Below are 15,611 nucleotides of genomic sequence, written 5' to 3'. Positions count from 1 at the left end.
AAGAAACTGGCAGTCTCTGCCACACCTATGTTCCCGCTGCTGAGATGCTTTCATAGTCCCAACCTACCTTTCGCTTCTGTGCTTTTGCTTATGATTTTTTTGGCCTGCCTTAGTTGTTTCTTTCCTTTTCTACCTGATTACCTGCCACTTACTCCATAAGACTGAATTAAATGTAAACTCTTAGATATAGTTAAATATAACTCTTAGGTGTAGAAACTGTTCTTTTCTCTGGGTTACCTTAAGCATTTGAATAAGTGAGCAAATTATAGGATACAAATCAGAAAGAAAAATAAAATAGGAAATTTGACCTGGAGACAAACTGTAATGTTTAATTTTATTTCTTGTTTCCCTTGCCAAGAAACTTGACCTTTTGATATGTAATCTAAACCTTAAATATAATCTTTTAAAGGTTAATTGTGTCAAAGAAGAAACATCAAGGTACTGTGGAAAGGAAAAGGATTTGATGAAAGCGTATTTATTCAGGTAAACTATTTTTTGAGTGTGAGAGACAAATATAAAGCTGTACTTTTCTCTCTATATATATTTGAATATATAAAATATCACTAAGCCAGAATAAAGTATGCAGTGGGGATTACATGAAGTTTAGCAAAATGTCCAAGTAATAGATTTGTTACCTGCACTTTAGCTTCCTTATCTATAGAATAGTACCTACCTCACAGCGTTGTTTTGAATATTACGTGAGAATCTTATGTACACTTCTACTACAAATGCCTTTAAATAAGTGCTTAGCAAATTCAGTGTTCTGAGTAGGTATGTCAGGTCCATGTGTGGATGTGAAATGAGCATACTTTAGTTTTGAGAGGTCTGCCAATGTCCTGGTTACAGATTCCTTTGCGCTTGGGTCTGCCCGTCTACCTGAGATTTCTCGAAATCCTTTCTTCCAACGCTGGGATATGGCCTCCGAAGTGGGGAGAGACAGTGTCTCCTCAGGGGCCTGCTGCTGAGGACACTTCTTTCTCTTTCCTTGTCTCCTTCCAAGCTCATTGGAGGAATCTGTGTGTGTGACAGGGAGGTTGGTGGTAACCTTGGAAGCCTCGTTGGGACTCACGTTTTTTTCCAGTTTTTTTGCCAGGCCCAGGGGCAAAGCTTTTCAAAGTCAACATATTTATTGAGTATATATTCAGTAATATTTGAGGGTGTATTATGGCCAGCACTCTGGTAGGTGCATGGAATAATGGGTAAGACACAGGCTCTAACATCAAAGAACTGATTGCCTAGTTTATTAGACAAGTAAGCTCAATTCCAAGGAAATATTTCTGTAATGCTTTTTAAAACTTTTTTATAGGGGCAACGTATTACTCAGAGAGTTCCCTACTGATACCTTGTTTGATGTGAATGCCATCGTTGCTCATGTTCTCTTGTAAGTACAGGGGGTATCCATTCACTTATTGTTATTTATCTGTTAATTTCATTTTAAACAACCACAATCCATTAAAATATTGTAGGGTTTTAACATTATATTTGTAGGCATCAATTTCTCACAAATTGTTCGTCTGTCTTCCCACATAGAGGATCTAAAATTTGAATGGCAAAGGATATAGAAACATGTAGATAGTGTATATAAAAGTAGGAGATGATGTGGGGCCAGTCTGGTGGCATAGCAGTTAAGTTCATGTGCTCCACTTTGATGGGCCGGGGTTTGCTGGTTTGGATCCTGGGCACAGACCTAGCCCTGCTTGTCAAGCTATGCTTTATATGTGGCAGGCATCCCACATATAAAATGGAGGAAGATGGGCACAAATGTTAGCTCAGGGCCGGTCTTCCTCAGCAAAAAGAGGAGGATTGGCAGTGAATGTTAGCTCAGGGCTAATCTCCCTCAAAAAAAAAAAAAAAAAGACAGAACACAACCACATGGTCATAGTATTGGTGTTTTTTTCTTTGTGAGGAAGATTGGCCCTGAGCGAACATCTGTAGCCAATCTTGCTGTTTTTGCTTGAGAAAGAATGGACCAGTTTGCTTTTGATTCTGTCTGTGGAGAGGATTTTAACAGGTAAGAAGCTCATCTTTGCTGTTCTCACTGGGATTTTTAAAATATCTGGCATCCCTCCCTCCATAGGCTGATGTTTTTCTGGAGTCTGTAGCTCTGTGCCTGTTTGGTAAGTACAGAAGCCATACAAAGGGTCCCAGCATGTGCCTGAGTGTCTCTCAGACATGGGAGCGAATCCTAATGTAACTTCCCTGCTGTGGAATCTTGAGGCCTGAGATTCAGGCCTTTGTGGGGTCTATTCCTGCAGTCTCCCGCTGAGTGAAGTCTAGCATTCTCTTTGGTGACAGAGCTAGAAACTGCAACTTGTCAGGGACGTGAGTTTACATGGACCTTTCCAGTTTAACGTTGTTGTAGGTCTGTTGCCCACTAAGACCTTCACTGACATTGACTCTCTTTGCTCCTTGCTTGGCTCTCCTCTTCCTTCTCCTTTCCAACTGGACTCTGACAAAAATTGCATGAAAGTTAAATTACAGGAAACTGAAAACTTATAGGTGAAAAGTGGTGATTATTACTTGGCAAAGGGACACTTTTAAATGTTCCAGTACCAATAATATATTAATGAAAGGTCTTTAGAAATCCTGACAACCATGGACCCTGAGGCCTGTAGACTAAGAAGCCAATTGTAAGGGGTAAAAGATGTCCTTTTGAAGAAGGAATTCCAAAGAGCTGTTGGGCAGCTTGGAAGCCCTTTGCTGGGAGAGAGAAGGGGTGGCTATCTTGAGGGTGGAGTCATAAAAAGCTTAGCAAAAAGTCCAAGTAATAGATATGATCTTTGTTCTCAGGAAGCTTACTAGTCTAGTTTTACAGTGAATACCTGACGACTGTCTTTGACCCAGAAATGAGGGTAAAGAAACAGAGAAAGAAGGTTCTTTGAGGGATAGGGGAGGAGGGTATTAAGACTGTCTCTGACAAGTTTGACCACAAATCCTGGAGTGGCAGATCCGTGTTGGACAACGTGATGACAAGGTGGTTTTGAAAGAATTAGGCCTTAGATGTGGAGAGACTGTCAGTGCTGGAAACTGGCTAGCCTGTGGGGCTTGTGTCATTCAAGTCCTCTGCAGCAGCATCTCGTTCCTACCGCTGTACCAGTGCTGATTCATGGAACAGTAATTCCACCAATAGATTATCCCCGTGGTCCTTCCATATGCCAGAAACTTGTTAGGCATTGGGGATGCAAAACAGAATAGGGTGTGGCTTCTATTCTCTAGGAATTCAGCGTTTTGTTGCAGAGACAGATATATAAACGGAAAATACTGTGCAGTAAGTAAAATAGAAATGTATGCATAAGGGCTTCAGGATCCACAGGGTAGGCAATGGTTACTTGTGTCTGGAATGAAGGTGGATATTTGTTAAGGTTTCCTGAAGGAGGTGGCACTTGGGATGAGTCTTAAAGGGTAAGCAGGAGTTTGCTGGTGAAGACCTGAGCCTCAAGTAGCAGCTGTAGGAATGGGAACCCCTGAGTGCAGGTCTAGGTGTTGTCAACATAGGTCATCCAAGGAGCATCCTACACATCACCAACACTTATGGGAAGAAGAAATCGAGGGGAGAAATAAATGTCAAGGAAGTAGAATTCTGAAGAGGCAACATCCTCATTTTTGTTTAAAATGTGGGAAAAATGGCTTGTGGAATACAATATTTTACAAATATTTTCAGTAATGATATTTAGAATGTTGAAGAACTGTGCTAAATAGTATGCCATATCATAACTGTACCTTCCAAATTACCATGAGGAGAAAAAATGCCTTTCAATCTCTCATCCTACTTTTTTGTGCTAAAACCATCAGTTTGAAATACCCAGTGCCTGGCAAGCAGTTTCTCTCTCTTGTGCTCCTTTGTGGTTGCATGCTGTTCATAGAAGTGGAACTGGACTCTTGCTTGATATGTTTTGCCTATTTTTTTTTTTTTGAGGAAGATTAGCCCTGAGCTAACATCTGCTGCCAATCCTCCTCTTTTTGCTGAGGAAGACTGGCCCTGAGCTAACATCCATGCCCATCTTCCTCTGCTTTTCATATGGGACGCCTACCACAGCATGGCGTGCCAAGCGGTGCCATGTCTGCACCCGGGATCCGAACCGGCGCAATCCAGGCCGCCAAAGTGGGACGTGCGCAGTTAACCGCTGTGCAACCGGGCCGGCCCCTTGTTCTGCTTATTTTTCTATCATGTTTTGAACTTTATTATTAATTTCTAGATACCCTCCTTATATAAGGGAGACACAAACTGTACTTTTTTCCCCTCAAGTTTGTCATTTATCTTTTGAATTTCCCTATTTTGTTCTTTTAAATATTACCTGGTCAAATTTATCTTTTCTCTTTTGACTTCTGGATTTTAACTTGTACTGAGATCTCCCTTATGCCATTGTTACAAGGAAATTACTTTTTTTTTTTTAAATGAATAGACTTTGTTTTTTAAAGCAGTTTTAGGTTTACAGAAAATTGAACGGGTTGTACAGAGAATTCCCATATACCTCCTTTCTCATCTGTACTCAGTTTCCTCTGTTATTAACATCTTACATTTGTTACAGTTGATGAACCAATGTTGACACATTATTATTAAGCAAAGTGCATAGTTTACATTAGGGTTCTCTCTTTGTGTGATACAGTTCTATGAGTTTTAACAAATATAAAATGACATGAATCCACCATTACAGTCTCATACAGAATAGTTTCATTGGCTTAAAAAATCCCGTGTTCCATCTGTTCATCTCTCCCTTCCACTCTCCAAGCACTGATCATTTTCCTATCTCTGTGGTTTTGCCTTTTCCAGAGCGTTGTGTAGGTGGAATCATACAGCATGGAGCTTCTTCAGATTGGCCTCTGTTTCTTGGCAATATATATTTCCTCTATGTCTTTTCATGGCGGAAAGCTCATTTCTTTTTATTGCTGAATAAATCCCATTGTATGGTTGTATCACTGTTTATCCAGTCACCTATGGAAGGACAGCTTGGTTACTTCACTTCCAAGTTTTGGCAATTGTGAATAAAGCTGCTATAAATGTCTGTGTGTATGTTTTTTGTATGGATGCGGTTTTCCACTCATTTGGGTAAATACTTAGTGGTGTGATTTCTGGATCATGTGGTAAGAATTTTGCGTTCTCACCTACAGTGAATGAGTTGTTGCAGCTCCACATCATTGCCAACCTTTGGTATTGTCAGTTTTCTTTATTGTAGCCATTCTAATAGGTGTGTCGTGTATCTCGTTATTGTTTTAATTTGCAAATTTTCTAATGGCATATGACATTGAGCATCTTTTAATACGCTTATTTACCATGTGTATATTTTCTTTGAAGGGGTAGATCTTTGCCCATATTTTAATTGACTGGTTTTCTTATTACTGAATTTTGAGTTCTTTTGTATAATTTGGATACAAGTCCTTTATCAGATATTTGTTTTGCAAATATTTTCTCCCAATCTGTGGCTTGTTTTTCATTCTCCTAACAATGTCTTTTGCAGAACAGAAGTTTTTTTTTTTTTTTTTAGCATTTATTAAACTCAAGTTTTTTTTGAGGAAAATTAGCCCTGAATTAACATCCACCACCAATCTTCCTCTTTTTGCTGAGGAAGATTGGCCCTGAGCTAATGTCCATGCCCGTCCATCTTCCTCTACTTTATATGTGGGATGCCTGCCACAGCATGGCTTGATGAGTGGTGCCATGTCCCTGTCCGGGATTTGAACCAGGGAACCCCAGGCCACCAAAGCGGAGCACATGAACTTAACCGTTATGCCATTGGGCTGGCCCCAGAAATTTTTAATAATAATGAAAACCAACTTAACAATTTTTTGTTTCATGGATCGAGCTTTTGGTGTTGTATCTAAAAATTCATTGCTAAATCCAAGGTCACCAAGATTTTCTTCTGTGTTATCTTCTAGGAGTTTTATGGTTGTATGTTTTGCATTTTTGTCTGTGATCCATTTTGAGTTAATTTTCGTGAAAGGTGTAAAGTGTCTAGATTCATTTGCTTGCATGTGGATGTCCTGTGGGTTTAGCACTGTTGAAAAGACTATCCTTTCTCCATTAAATTGCTTTTGCTCCTTTGTCAAAGATCAGACTCGATTTGTGTGGATGTGTTTCTTCTCTTAATGTTTTAATGATTTCAATTTTGCATTTAAATCTTCAGTTTGTTTTGAATTTAACTCAGTGAATGGTATGAGGGATGGATTTAGCTGTATATTAGGCAGCCACATAGTTTGTCCCGACACAATTGAGATTAATGAATCTCAGTTTTCAAGATGTCATTTTGTATGCTGAGCATGCATATATTTGGGTCTACTTTTGGATTTTCTATTTCATTAGTCTGTCTATTTTTTTACTAGTAGCATTGCTTTAATTGTTGAGGCTTTGTAATATAATATCTGAAAGGTCCAGGCCCTTGATGTTTCTCTTTTCAGAATTAATTGTTTGTTTTGTTTACATAAGATGTTTAAAATTACCTTGTCCAGGTTCTTCCCTTCCCTGACTAAATCCTATTGGCATTAAATTTATAAATTATTTTAGGGATAGTTGACATCTTCAGAATGAATCTTCCCATCCCAGAACCTGATGTCTTTCCATTTATTCAGGTTTTCTTTTGTGTCCTCTAGTAATGTTTTAACACTTTCTTCATATATGCTTGGACACTGAAATTTCTTCCTAGGTATTTTATGTCTTTTGTATCTATTGTAAATAGGTTCTTTTCTTCCATTATCTTCTAACACACACACACACACACACACACACACACACTCTGATATATTTCTATATGTGTATGTATGTGTAATATATATATATATTATGTATATGTATAATATATGTATATGAAAGATAGAAGTATAATGTATGTATGTATATTTATAATGTATATAATGTATGTATTTTTCATATATATTTACATATACATATTTATGTGTATTAAGTTTGTGCTCTTGACCTTACTGAATTTTTATTATTTAAAAAAAAGACTGGAAAATCAAACAAGTTAGATTGTGGTAACAGTATCCTTATTGTAGAATGCATGAGAAATAGAGAAAGCCACAAAAACATCCCCTGCAATTCTTCATAATCTCATTACCCTGAGCTAACAGTTATTTATTTATTTTTGTTTATATCCTTGCCTTGTTTTCTAAGATGCCATTAACTGATATTAAATATATACATAAGAGGTATATGTCTTTTTTTCTAAGACACTGTTATCTGATATTAAATATATGCATAAGAGCTATATGTATATATAATATATTATATAATGTGTGTATAGGTATATATAAATAATTCTTCTGAGTTTGCATTTTATTAGGCAATAGTTAAACAGGTAAGCTAAAATTTACTGACAGTTCTTCCGTTTACCAAAATTGATCAGTATACATATTCAAATATATTAATTTAAATTAACCTGTCAGTTATTTTTGACCCAAATCGACCCAACTTTACCTGATAATCAAGGAGAAGAAATATTTCCAGAGAATGTTTGGATTGTTCTTATAGTTCTCAAAACACTTGTATATGAACTGAAAACTTGCATTTGAGAATATTTATATTGTTTTATTTGGCTTGCTTTTTTTAAAAAAACTTTTTATTGAGATTATGATAGTTTACAACCCTGTGAAATTTCAGTTGTACATTATTGTTAGTCATGTTGTAGGTACACCACTTAACACTTTGTGCCCACCCCCACCCCCCTTTCCCCTTCTAACCATTAATCTGGTCTCGTTGTCCACGTGTTTAACTTCCACACGAGTGGAGTCATCCAGAGATTGTCTTTCTCTATCTGGCTTATTTTGGCTTGCTTTTGAAAAATGTCTAACTCATGCTGTTATTTTTTCCCCCAAAGCATTTGAATTTGTTCTTTATGTAGAAGTTTTGATTAAGACCAGTGATCCATAATTATACTTGAACTTCCTCGTCAGCAGAGAAGATTGCGGTTTTAGGTGATTTCTTATTCTCATTATATAGGGAAATTGCAATTGGGGAAAAATTAGTAAAATCTAAGAATAAGGTAGCAAGTATTAACTTCAGGTAACTTTTACACTAAATATTTAAAGAATTATATACTTATGTGAATGGCCAATTAAGTAGTGTTTTTTTGTAGGATATTCAAAATATTCTTGAAATATCATTGATTAAAGATATACTAATTTATTGCTCAATTAAAATTTTCTCACATTGATTTTTCAGGATATATTAAGTGAAATAAACCAAGTGTTTAGAGTATAGCATAGTACCATGTATGTAATAAAGGGAGTGTTAAGTCCAAAACACTGAAAGGTCTCTAGTGTTACCCTACTTGCATATATGCTTGCAGAAACACCAGGCGTCTGGATCAGAAATCAGTTTACACAGCAATAACAGCATCCAGGGTAATGTGGTAGAACTAGATCCCCATACCACGTTCTCCTCTGAGCAACAAGGTGAGAGCCATATGCTTATACCTGTACTTACAGCTAGGTGTGGAGAAGGAGAGCTCAGGAATTATGAATCTCTGAGATTATATAGGAGCTGGCACATCTATCTACTCTTTCCTTTTGGAGATGAAGTGCTTATCTTTTTCTCTGAAATGTAACAAAATCCTCTCTTGGGTCTGGAGAAGAAGCTCTCTATCCCTAAATGTAAGCATTTAGTTCCAGGGAGGATGAGAAAGATTTTGTTAGCTTTGAATGGGAGCAGATGGCTCCAGAGAAAAGGACATAAGATTAGAATGTGAACGGGAGACATTCTCCATCTCTGTGTCAAGCCAGTTTTCATCTTCAGTAGACTTGGACCATATAGGAACACTGAGGAATCCAAAAAAGGATTGTCTTCTAACAGAGGCATATATAAATACGTATTTATGGTATATATGGATATGGCATAAATGTTTCAAGGTTTCACAAGAAACTGATAATATTGGTTTAGAGGAATGGAATGGGGACGCTGGGGTCAGGGGAGGAATTGTAGGTAAACTCTTCACGCTTCAACTTTTTTGGTACCTTTTGTATTTGGAATCATATAAAAATGTTACCAACTTGCAAAATTAGTAAAATTTAAATTAAAAATAAGAATTTGGATTTATAGGCTAGAAATTCTTAGCTCTGTTTTCTAAAATATACGTAGTGAAAGTTAGTGGAATTGCGTAGTTTGATAACTATGTGAGGAAAATTTTACTTCTCAGCTTTGAGAAGGGATTAAGAAGGGTGATATTTAGAAAAAGTAAGTAAAGTAACAACCAGTCTTTATTCGTTGAGTGAGAATACCGTATATCTAACCAGTCTGAGGCAAGTCAGTTAGAGGTATAGGAAATTAAGGCATTATAATCTCAAATGTGGATTGGAAGGTTGTATGCTATATGAAGAAGCCAGGGTTTACTGTGGATTTGAGGCCCCCTTCCTTATCTTCAATCATGTGATCTGTGCAATTTATCTTTTCTGATTGCTAATTTTCCTCATCTTTAAATGTTAAAATTGCAGCCTAATGAGATTATCGTGAAGATCAAATAAGATAATGCATGTGAAAATGTGTTGTGGATTTTACCCAGCGCTCTATAAATGTTAGTTGCTCTTTTCTGTATAAATGGAGGAAGCCTCATTTTGCAATTAAGGAAAAAAGCAATCCAAATTCAGATGTCTACCTGTGGTTCTGTTTCACAGACAGTGCTAACACAAGTGAGTTTATGTGAGAGTATGCTGTGACAGTTGCTGAGGATATTTGCCATCAGGCAGCACTTGCTAACAAAGGCCATTCTTCTAGTCATTGTTGACTCCTAAAAAGTGTCAAATGATGCAAAAAGGAAAGATCGTCCAGTACCGTAAGAAACAATGAAATCTCAATAACTCTTCATTTAGATGTGCTACTTGATATTCTTGTGACGATATTTTGTCAAAAATGGAAGGTATCTTTCCCTTTATTCTTATTTAGTTATTTTATTGAGGTAATATTGGTTTGTAACTTTATATAAATTTCAGGTGTACATCATTAGAGTCTGATTTCTTTGGAGATTCCATCCTGTTCACCACCTAAAGAGGAAGTTTACCCTCATACCACACACATGTGCGAATCTCACTTCATTTTGCCCTCCTCCTTCCCACCTTCCCTCCTGGTAACCACCAATCCGATCTCTGTCCCTATGCATTTGTTTGTTGTTGTTTTTATCTTCTATTTATGAGTGAGATCATACAATATTTGACTTTCTCCCTCTGACTTATGTCACTGGGCATAATACCCTCAGGTCCATCCATATTGTCACAAATGGCAAGATTTCATCTTTTTTTATGGCTGAGTAGTATTTCCTTGTGTATATATACCACATCTTCTCTATCCATTTGTCCCTTAGTGGGCATCTAGGTCGCTTCCAAGTCTTGGCTTTTGTGAATAATGCCACAATGAACATGGGGTGCAGGTATCTTTACGCATTCCTCTTTTCGTGTTCTTTGGATAAACACCCAGCAGTGGGATAGCTGGATCGTATGGTAGTCCTATTTAGTTTTTTGAGGAATCTCCATACTGTTTTCCATAGTGACTTCATCAGTTTGCACTCCCACTAGCAGTGTATAAGGGTCCCATTCTCTCCACATCGTCTCCAACACTTATTATTTCTTGTCTTGTTAATTATAGCCATTCTGAATGAATGTAAGGTGATATCTCACTGTAGTTTTGATTTGCATTTCCCTAATAATTAGTGATGTTAAACATCTTTTCATGTGCCTGTTGGCCATCTGTATATCTTCTTTGAAAAATGTATGTTGAGATCTTTTGCCATTTTTTAACTGGATTGTTAGTTGTTTTGTTGTTGAGATGTATGAGTTCTTTGTATAGTTTGGATATTAACCACTTATCAGATACATGGTTTGCAAATCTCTTCTCCCAATTGTTAGGTTGTGTTTTCGTTTTATTGATGGTTTCCTTTGCTGTGGAGAAGCTTTTTAGTTTGATGTAGTCCCATTTGTATATTTTTTCCTTGCCTGATCAGACATGGTACTTGAAAATATGCTGCTAAGACTGATGTCGAAGAGCATACTGCCTATGTTTTATTCTAGAATTTTTATGGTTTCAGATCTTATATTCAAATCTTTAATCCATGTTGAGTTAATTTTTGTGTATGGTGCAAGATGATGGTCCACTTCCATTTTTTTGCAGGTGACGGTCCAGTTTTCCCACCACTATTTGTTGAGGAGACTTTTCTTTCTCCATTGTGTATTCTTGGCTCCCTTGTTGAAAATTAGCTGTCCAGGGATGCGGGGGTTTATTTCTGGGCTCTTGATTCTGTTCCATTGATCTGTGTGTCTGTTTTTCTGTCAGTACCATGCTGTTTTGATTACTACAGCTTTGTAGTATATTTTGAAGTCAGGGAGTCTGATGCTTCCAGCTTTGCTCTTTTTTCTCAAGATTCTTTTCGCTGTTCAGGGTCTTTTGTTGTTCCATATATATTTTAGGATTCTTTGTTCTATTTCTTTGAAAAGTGTTGTTGTAACTTTGATAGGGATTGCAATGAATCTGCAGATTGCATTAGGAAATATGGATGTTTTAACTATGTTAATTCTTCCAGCCTGAGAACACGGAATATCTTTCTATTTCTTTGTGTCTTTTTCAATTCCTTTCAACCATATTGTATAGTTTTCAGTGTACAAGTCGTTTACCTCTTTGGTTAAATTTATTCCTAGATATTTTATTCTTTTTGTTGCAGTTGTAAATAGGATTGTATTCTTTTTTTTTTTTTTAAAGATTTTATTTTCTCCTTTTTCTCCCCAAAGCCCCCGGTACATAGCTGTATATTCTTCGTTGTGGGTTCTTCTAGTTGTGGTATGTGGGACGCTGCCTCAGCGTGGTTTGATGAGCAGTGCCATGTCCGCGCCCAGGATTCGAACCAACGAAACACTGGGCTGCCTGCAGCGGAGCGCGCGAACTTAACCACTCGGCCACGGGGCCAGCCCCAATAGGATTGTATTCTTAATTTCTCTCTCTGCTGCTTCATTGTTAGTATATAGAAACGCAACTGATTTTTGTATGTTGATTTAGTATCCTACAACTTTACCATATTCATTTATTACTTCTAAAAGTTTTTTGGTGGATTCTTTAGTTTTCTATATATAAAATCATGTCATCTGCAAATAGTGACAGTTTCACCTCTTCCTTTCCAATTTGGATCCCTTTTATTTCTTTTTCTGTCCTGATTGTTCTGGCTAGGACTTGCAGTACTATGTTAAATAAGAGTGGTAAAAGGTGGCATTCTTGTCCGGTTCCTGTTCTTAGAGGGATAGCTTTCAGTTTTTCTCCGTTGAGTGTGATTTTAGCTGTGTGTGTGTCACATATGGCCTTTATTATGTTTAGGTACTTTCCTTCTATACCCATTTTATTGAGAGTTTTTATCATAAATGGATGTTGGATCTTGTCAAATCCTTTCTCTGCATCTATTGAGATGATTGTGTTGCTTTCATTCTTCGTTTTGTTAATATGGTGTATCACACTGATTGATTTGTGAATGTCGAACCATCCCTGCATCCCTGGAATAAATCCCACTTGATCATGGTTTATGATCTTTTTAATGTATTGTTGTATTTGATTTGCTAGAATTTTGTTGAGGATTTTTGCATCAATGTTCATCAGTGGATATTGGTGTGTAATTTTGTGTTGTCCTTGTCTGGTGTTGGTATCAGTGTAATGTTGACTTCATAGAATGAGTTAGGAAGCTTCCCCTCCTCTTCAGTTTTTTGGAGGAATTTGTTAAGTCTTCTTTGAATGTTTGGTAGAATTTACCAGGGAAGCTGTCTGGTCCTAGAGTTTTATTTTTTGGGACATTTTTGATTACTGTTTTGATCTTCTTACTGGTGATTGGTCTTTCAGATTTTCTATTTCTTCTTGATTCACTTTTGGAAGGTTGTATGATTCTAACAATTTATCTATTTCTTCTAGATTAACCAATTTGTTGGTGAATAGCTTTTCATTGTGTTCTCTTATAATCTTTTGTATTTTTGAGGTGTCCATTGTAATTTCTCCTCTTTCATTTCTGATTTTATTTGAACCTTCTCCCTTTTTTTAAAGGTTTGTCAATTTTGTTTATCTTTTCAAAGACCCAGCTCTTTGTTTCATTAATTTTTCCTATTTTTTTTAGTCTCTATTTCGTTTATTTCTGCCCTGATTTTTATTATTTCCTTCTACTGATTTTGTGGTTTGTTCTTCTTTTTGTAGCTCCTTTAGGTGTACTGTTAGATAGTTTATTTGAGATTTTTCTTGTTTGTTGAGTAAGCCTGAATTGCAATAAACTTCTCTCTAGAGCTGCTTTTGCTGTATCCCATAAACTTTGGCATGTCATATTTTTGTTTTCATTTGTATCCAGGTATTTTTTGATTTTTTCCTTTGATTTCTTTGTTGACCCTATTGTTCAGTAGCATTTTGTTTAATCTCCACATATTTGTGGCATTTCCAATTTTCTTCCTCTAGTTGATTTCTGGTTTCATACCGTTGTGGTCAGAAAAGATGCTTGGTATTATTTGAATCTTCTTAAATTTATTGAGACTTGTTTTGTGGCCTAATATGTGATCTATCCTGGAGAATGTTCCATGTGCATTTGAAAAGAATATTCTGCCATTTTTGGAAGGAATGTTCTGTATACATACTAAGTCCATCTGGTCTAATGTGTCATTTAAGGCCATTGTTTCCTTGTTGATATTCTGTTTGGATGATCTATCCATTGGTGTAAGTTAAAGTCCCCTATTATTATTGTGTTACTGTATATTTCACTTTTTATGTCTGTTAATAATTGCTTTATATATTTAGGTGCTCTTATGTTGGGTGCATAGATATTCACAAATGTTATATCCTCTTATTGGATTGTTCCCTTTGTTATTATATAGTGCTCCTCTTTGTCTCTTGTTACAGTTTTTGTTTTAAAGTCTGTTTTGGGGGCTGGCCCATGGCATAGTGGTTCAGTTTACATTCTCCACTTTGGTGGCCCAGGGTTCGTTGGTTCAGATCCTAAGTTCGGACCTACACACCACTCATCAAGCCAGGTGTGGCCGCATCCCACATACAAAATAAATGAAAATTGGCACAGATGTTAGCTCATGGACAGTCTTCCTCAAGCTAAAAGAGGAAGATTGGCAACAGATGTTAGGTCAGGGCCAATCTTGCTCACCAAAAAAATAGTCTGTTCTGTCTGATGTAAGTATTGCTACCCCAGCTTTCTTTTCATTGACATTTACGTGGAGTATCTTTTTCCATCTCTTCAATTTCAATTTGTGAGTGTCTTTAGGTCCAAAGTGTGCCTCTTGTATGCAGCATAAATGTGGGTTTTATTTTTTTATCCAATCAACCACCCTCTGCCTTTTTTTTTTTTTAAGATTTATTTTTCCTTTTTCTCCCAAACCCCCCTGGTACAAAGTTGTGGGCCCTTCCAGTTGTGGCATGTGGGACACTGCCTCAGCACGACTTGATGAGCGGTGTCATGTCTGTGCCCAGGATCCGAACTGGCGAAACCCTGGGCCTCTGAAGCGGAGTGCGTGAACTTAACCACTTGGCCACGGGGCCGACCCCATACCCTCTGCCTTTTGATGAAGCCTTTAGTCCATTGACATTTAAAGTAGCTATTGATAAGTATGTACTTGTTACCACTTTGGTATTTTTTTTTTTCTGGGTGTTTTAGTACTTCTTCTATGTACTTTTCTTCTCTTGCTCTCTTCCCTTCTGGTTTGATGGCTTTCTTTAATATTATGTTTGCGTTTCTTTCTGTTAATTTTTTGTGTATTTATTAGTGGCTAGCTCTTTTGTGATTACTGTGAGGTTCATATATAATAACCTATGTATATAGAAATCTATATTAAGTTGGTGGTCTCTTTAGTTTGACCTCTTTCTTTTTTTTTTTTAATTAAAGATTTTATGTTTTCCTTTTTCTCCCCAAAGCCCCCCGGTACATAGTTGTATATTCTTTGTAGTGGGTCCTTCTAGTTGTGGTGTGTGGGACGCTGCCTCAGCTTGGTGTGATGAGCAGTGCTATGTCCGCACCCAGGATTCGAACCAATGAAACACTGGGCTGCCTGCAGCGGAGCGTGCGAACTTAACCACTTGGCCACGGGGCCAGCCCCAAGTTTGACCTCTTTCTAAAAGCTCTACCCTTTTACTCTCCTCCTATTTTATGTTTTTGATATCCTATCTAACCTCTTTGTGTGTGTGTATCCCTTACCCTCTTATTGTTGAAAGAGATAATTTTAGTGCTTTTGTCTTTTGACCTTCTTATTATCTTCATAGGTGGTTGATCTGCTACCTTTACTGTATATTTGCCTTTATTTGTTGTTGTTGTTGTTGTTTGATAATTTTCTTATTCCTATTTGTGGCCTTTTCTTTTCCACTTAAATAAGTCTCTTTAGCATTTCTTCTCAGGCTGGTTTATTGATAATAAACTCCTTTAGTTTTTCCTTGTCTGGGGAACTCTTTCTCTCTCCTTCCATTATGAATGATAACCTTGCTGGGTAGAGTATTCTTGGCCATAGCTTTTTTCCTTTCACACTTTAAATATATCATGCCACTCCCTTCTAGCCTGTAGGGTTTCTGCTGAGAAGTCAGCTGTGATAGCCTTATGAGTTTTCCTTTGTATGTAACTTGTTGCCTTTCTCTTGCAGCTTTTGGGATTCTGTCTTTATCTTTAACTCTTGACATTTTAATTATA

General features: G+C 37.0%; 1 protein-coding gene across 3 annotated transcripts in view; it reads left to right on the top strand.

Annotated features, from left to right (window-relative positions):
- TXNDC16 (thioredoxin domain containing 16) overlaps positions 1–15,611 on the top strand; it is a 123,752-nt gene that overhangs the window by 13,798 nt on the left and 94,343 nt on the right. For all 3 annotated transcript variants that reach the window (XM_044773584.2, XM_070513637.1, XM_044773583.2), the window contains 2 exons: positions 410–483; positions 1,307–1,381. In XM_044773584.2, the coding sequence (XP_044629519.1) occupies positions 410–483; positions 1,307–1,381 (149 nt within the window). The remainder of the gene's footprint in view (positions 1–409; positions 484–1,306; positions 1,382–15,611) is intronic.

Source organism: Equus asinus, chromosome 7 (assembly GCF_041296235.1).
Source record: "Equus asinus isolate D_3611 breed Donkey chromosome 7, EquAss-T2T_v2, whole genome shotgun sequence".
Taxonomy (NCBI): domain Eukaryota; kingdom Metazoa; phylum Chordata; class Mammalia; order Perissodactyla; family Equidae; genus Equus; species Equus asinus.
This window is presented reverse-complemented; position numbering and strand designations above follow the sequence as displayed.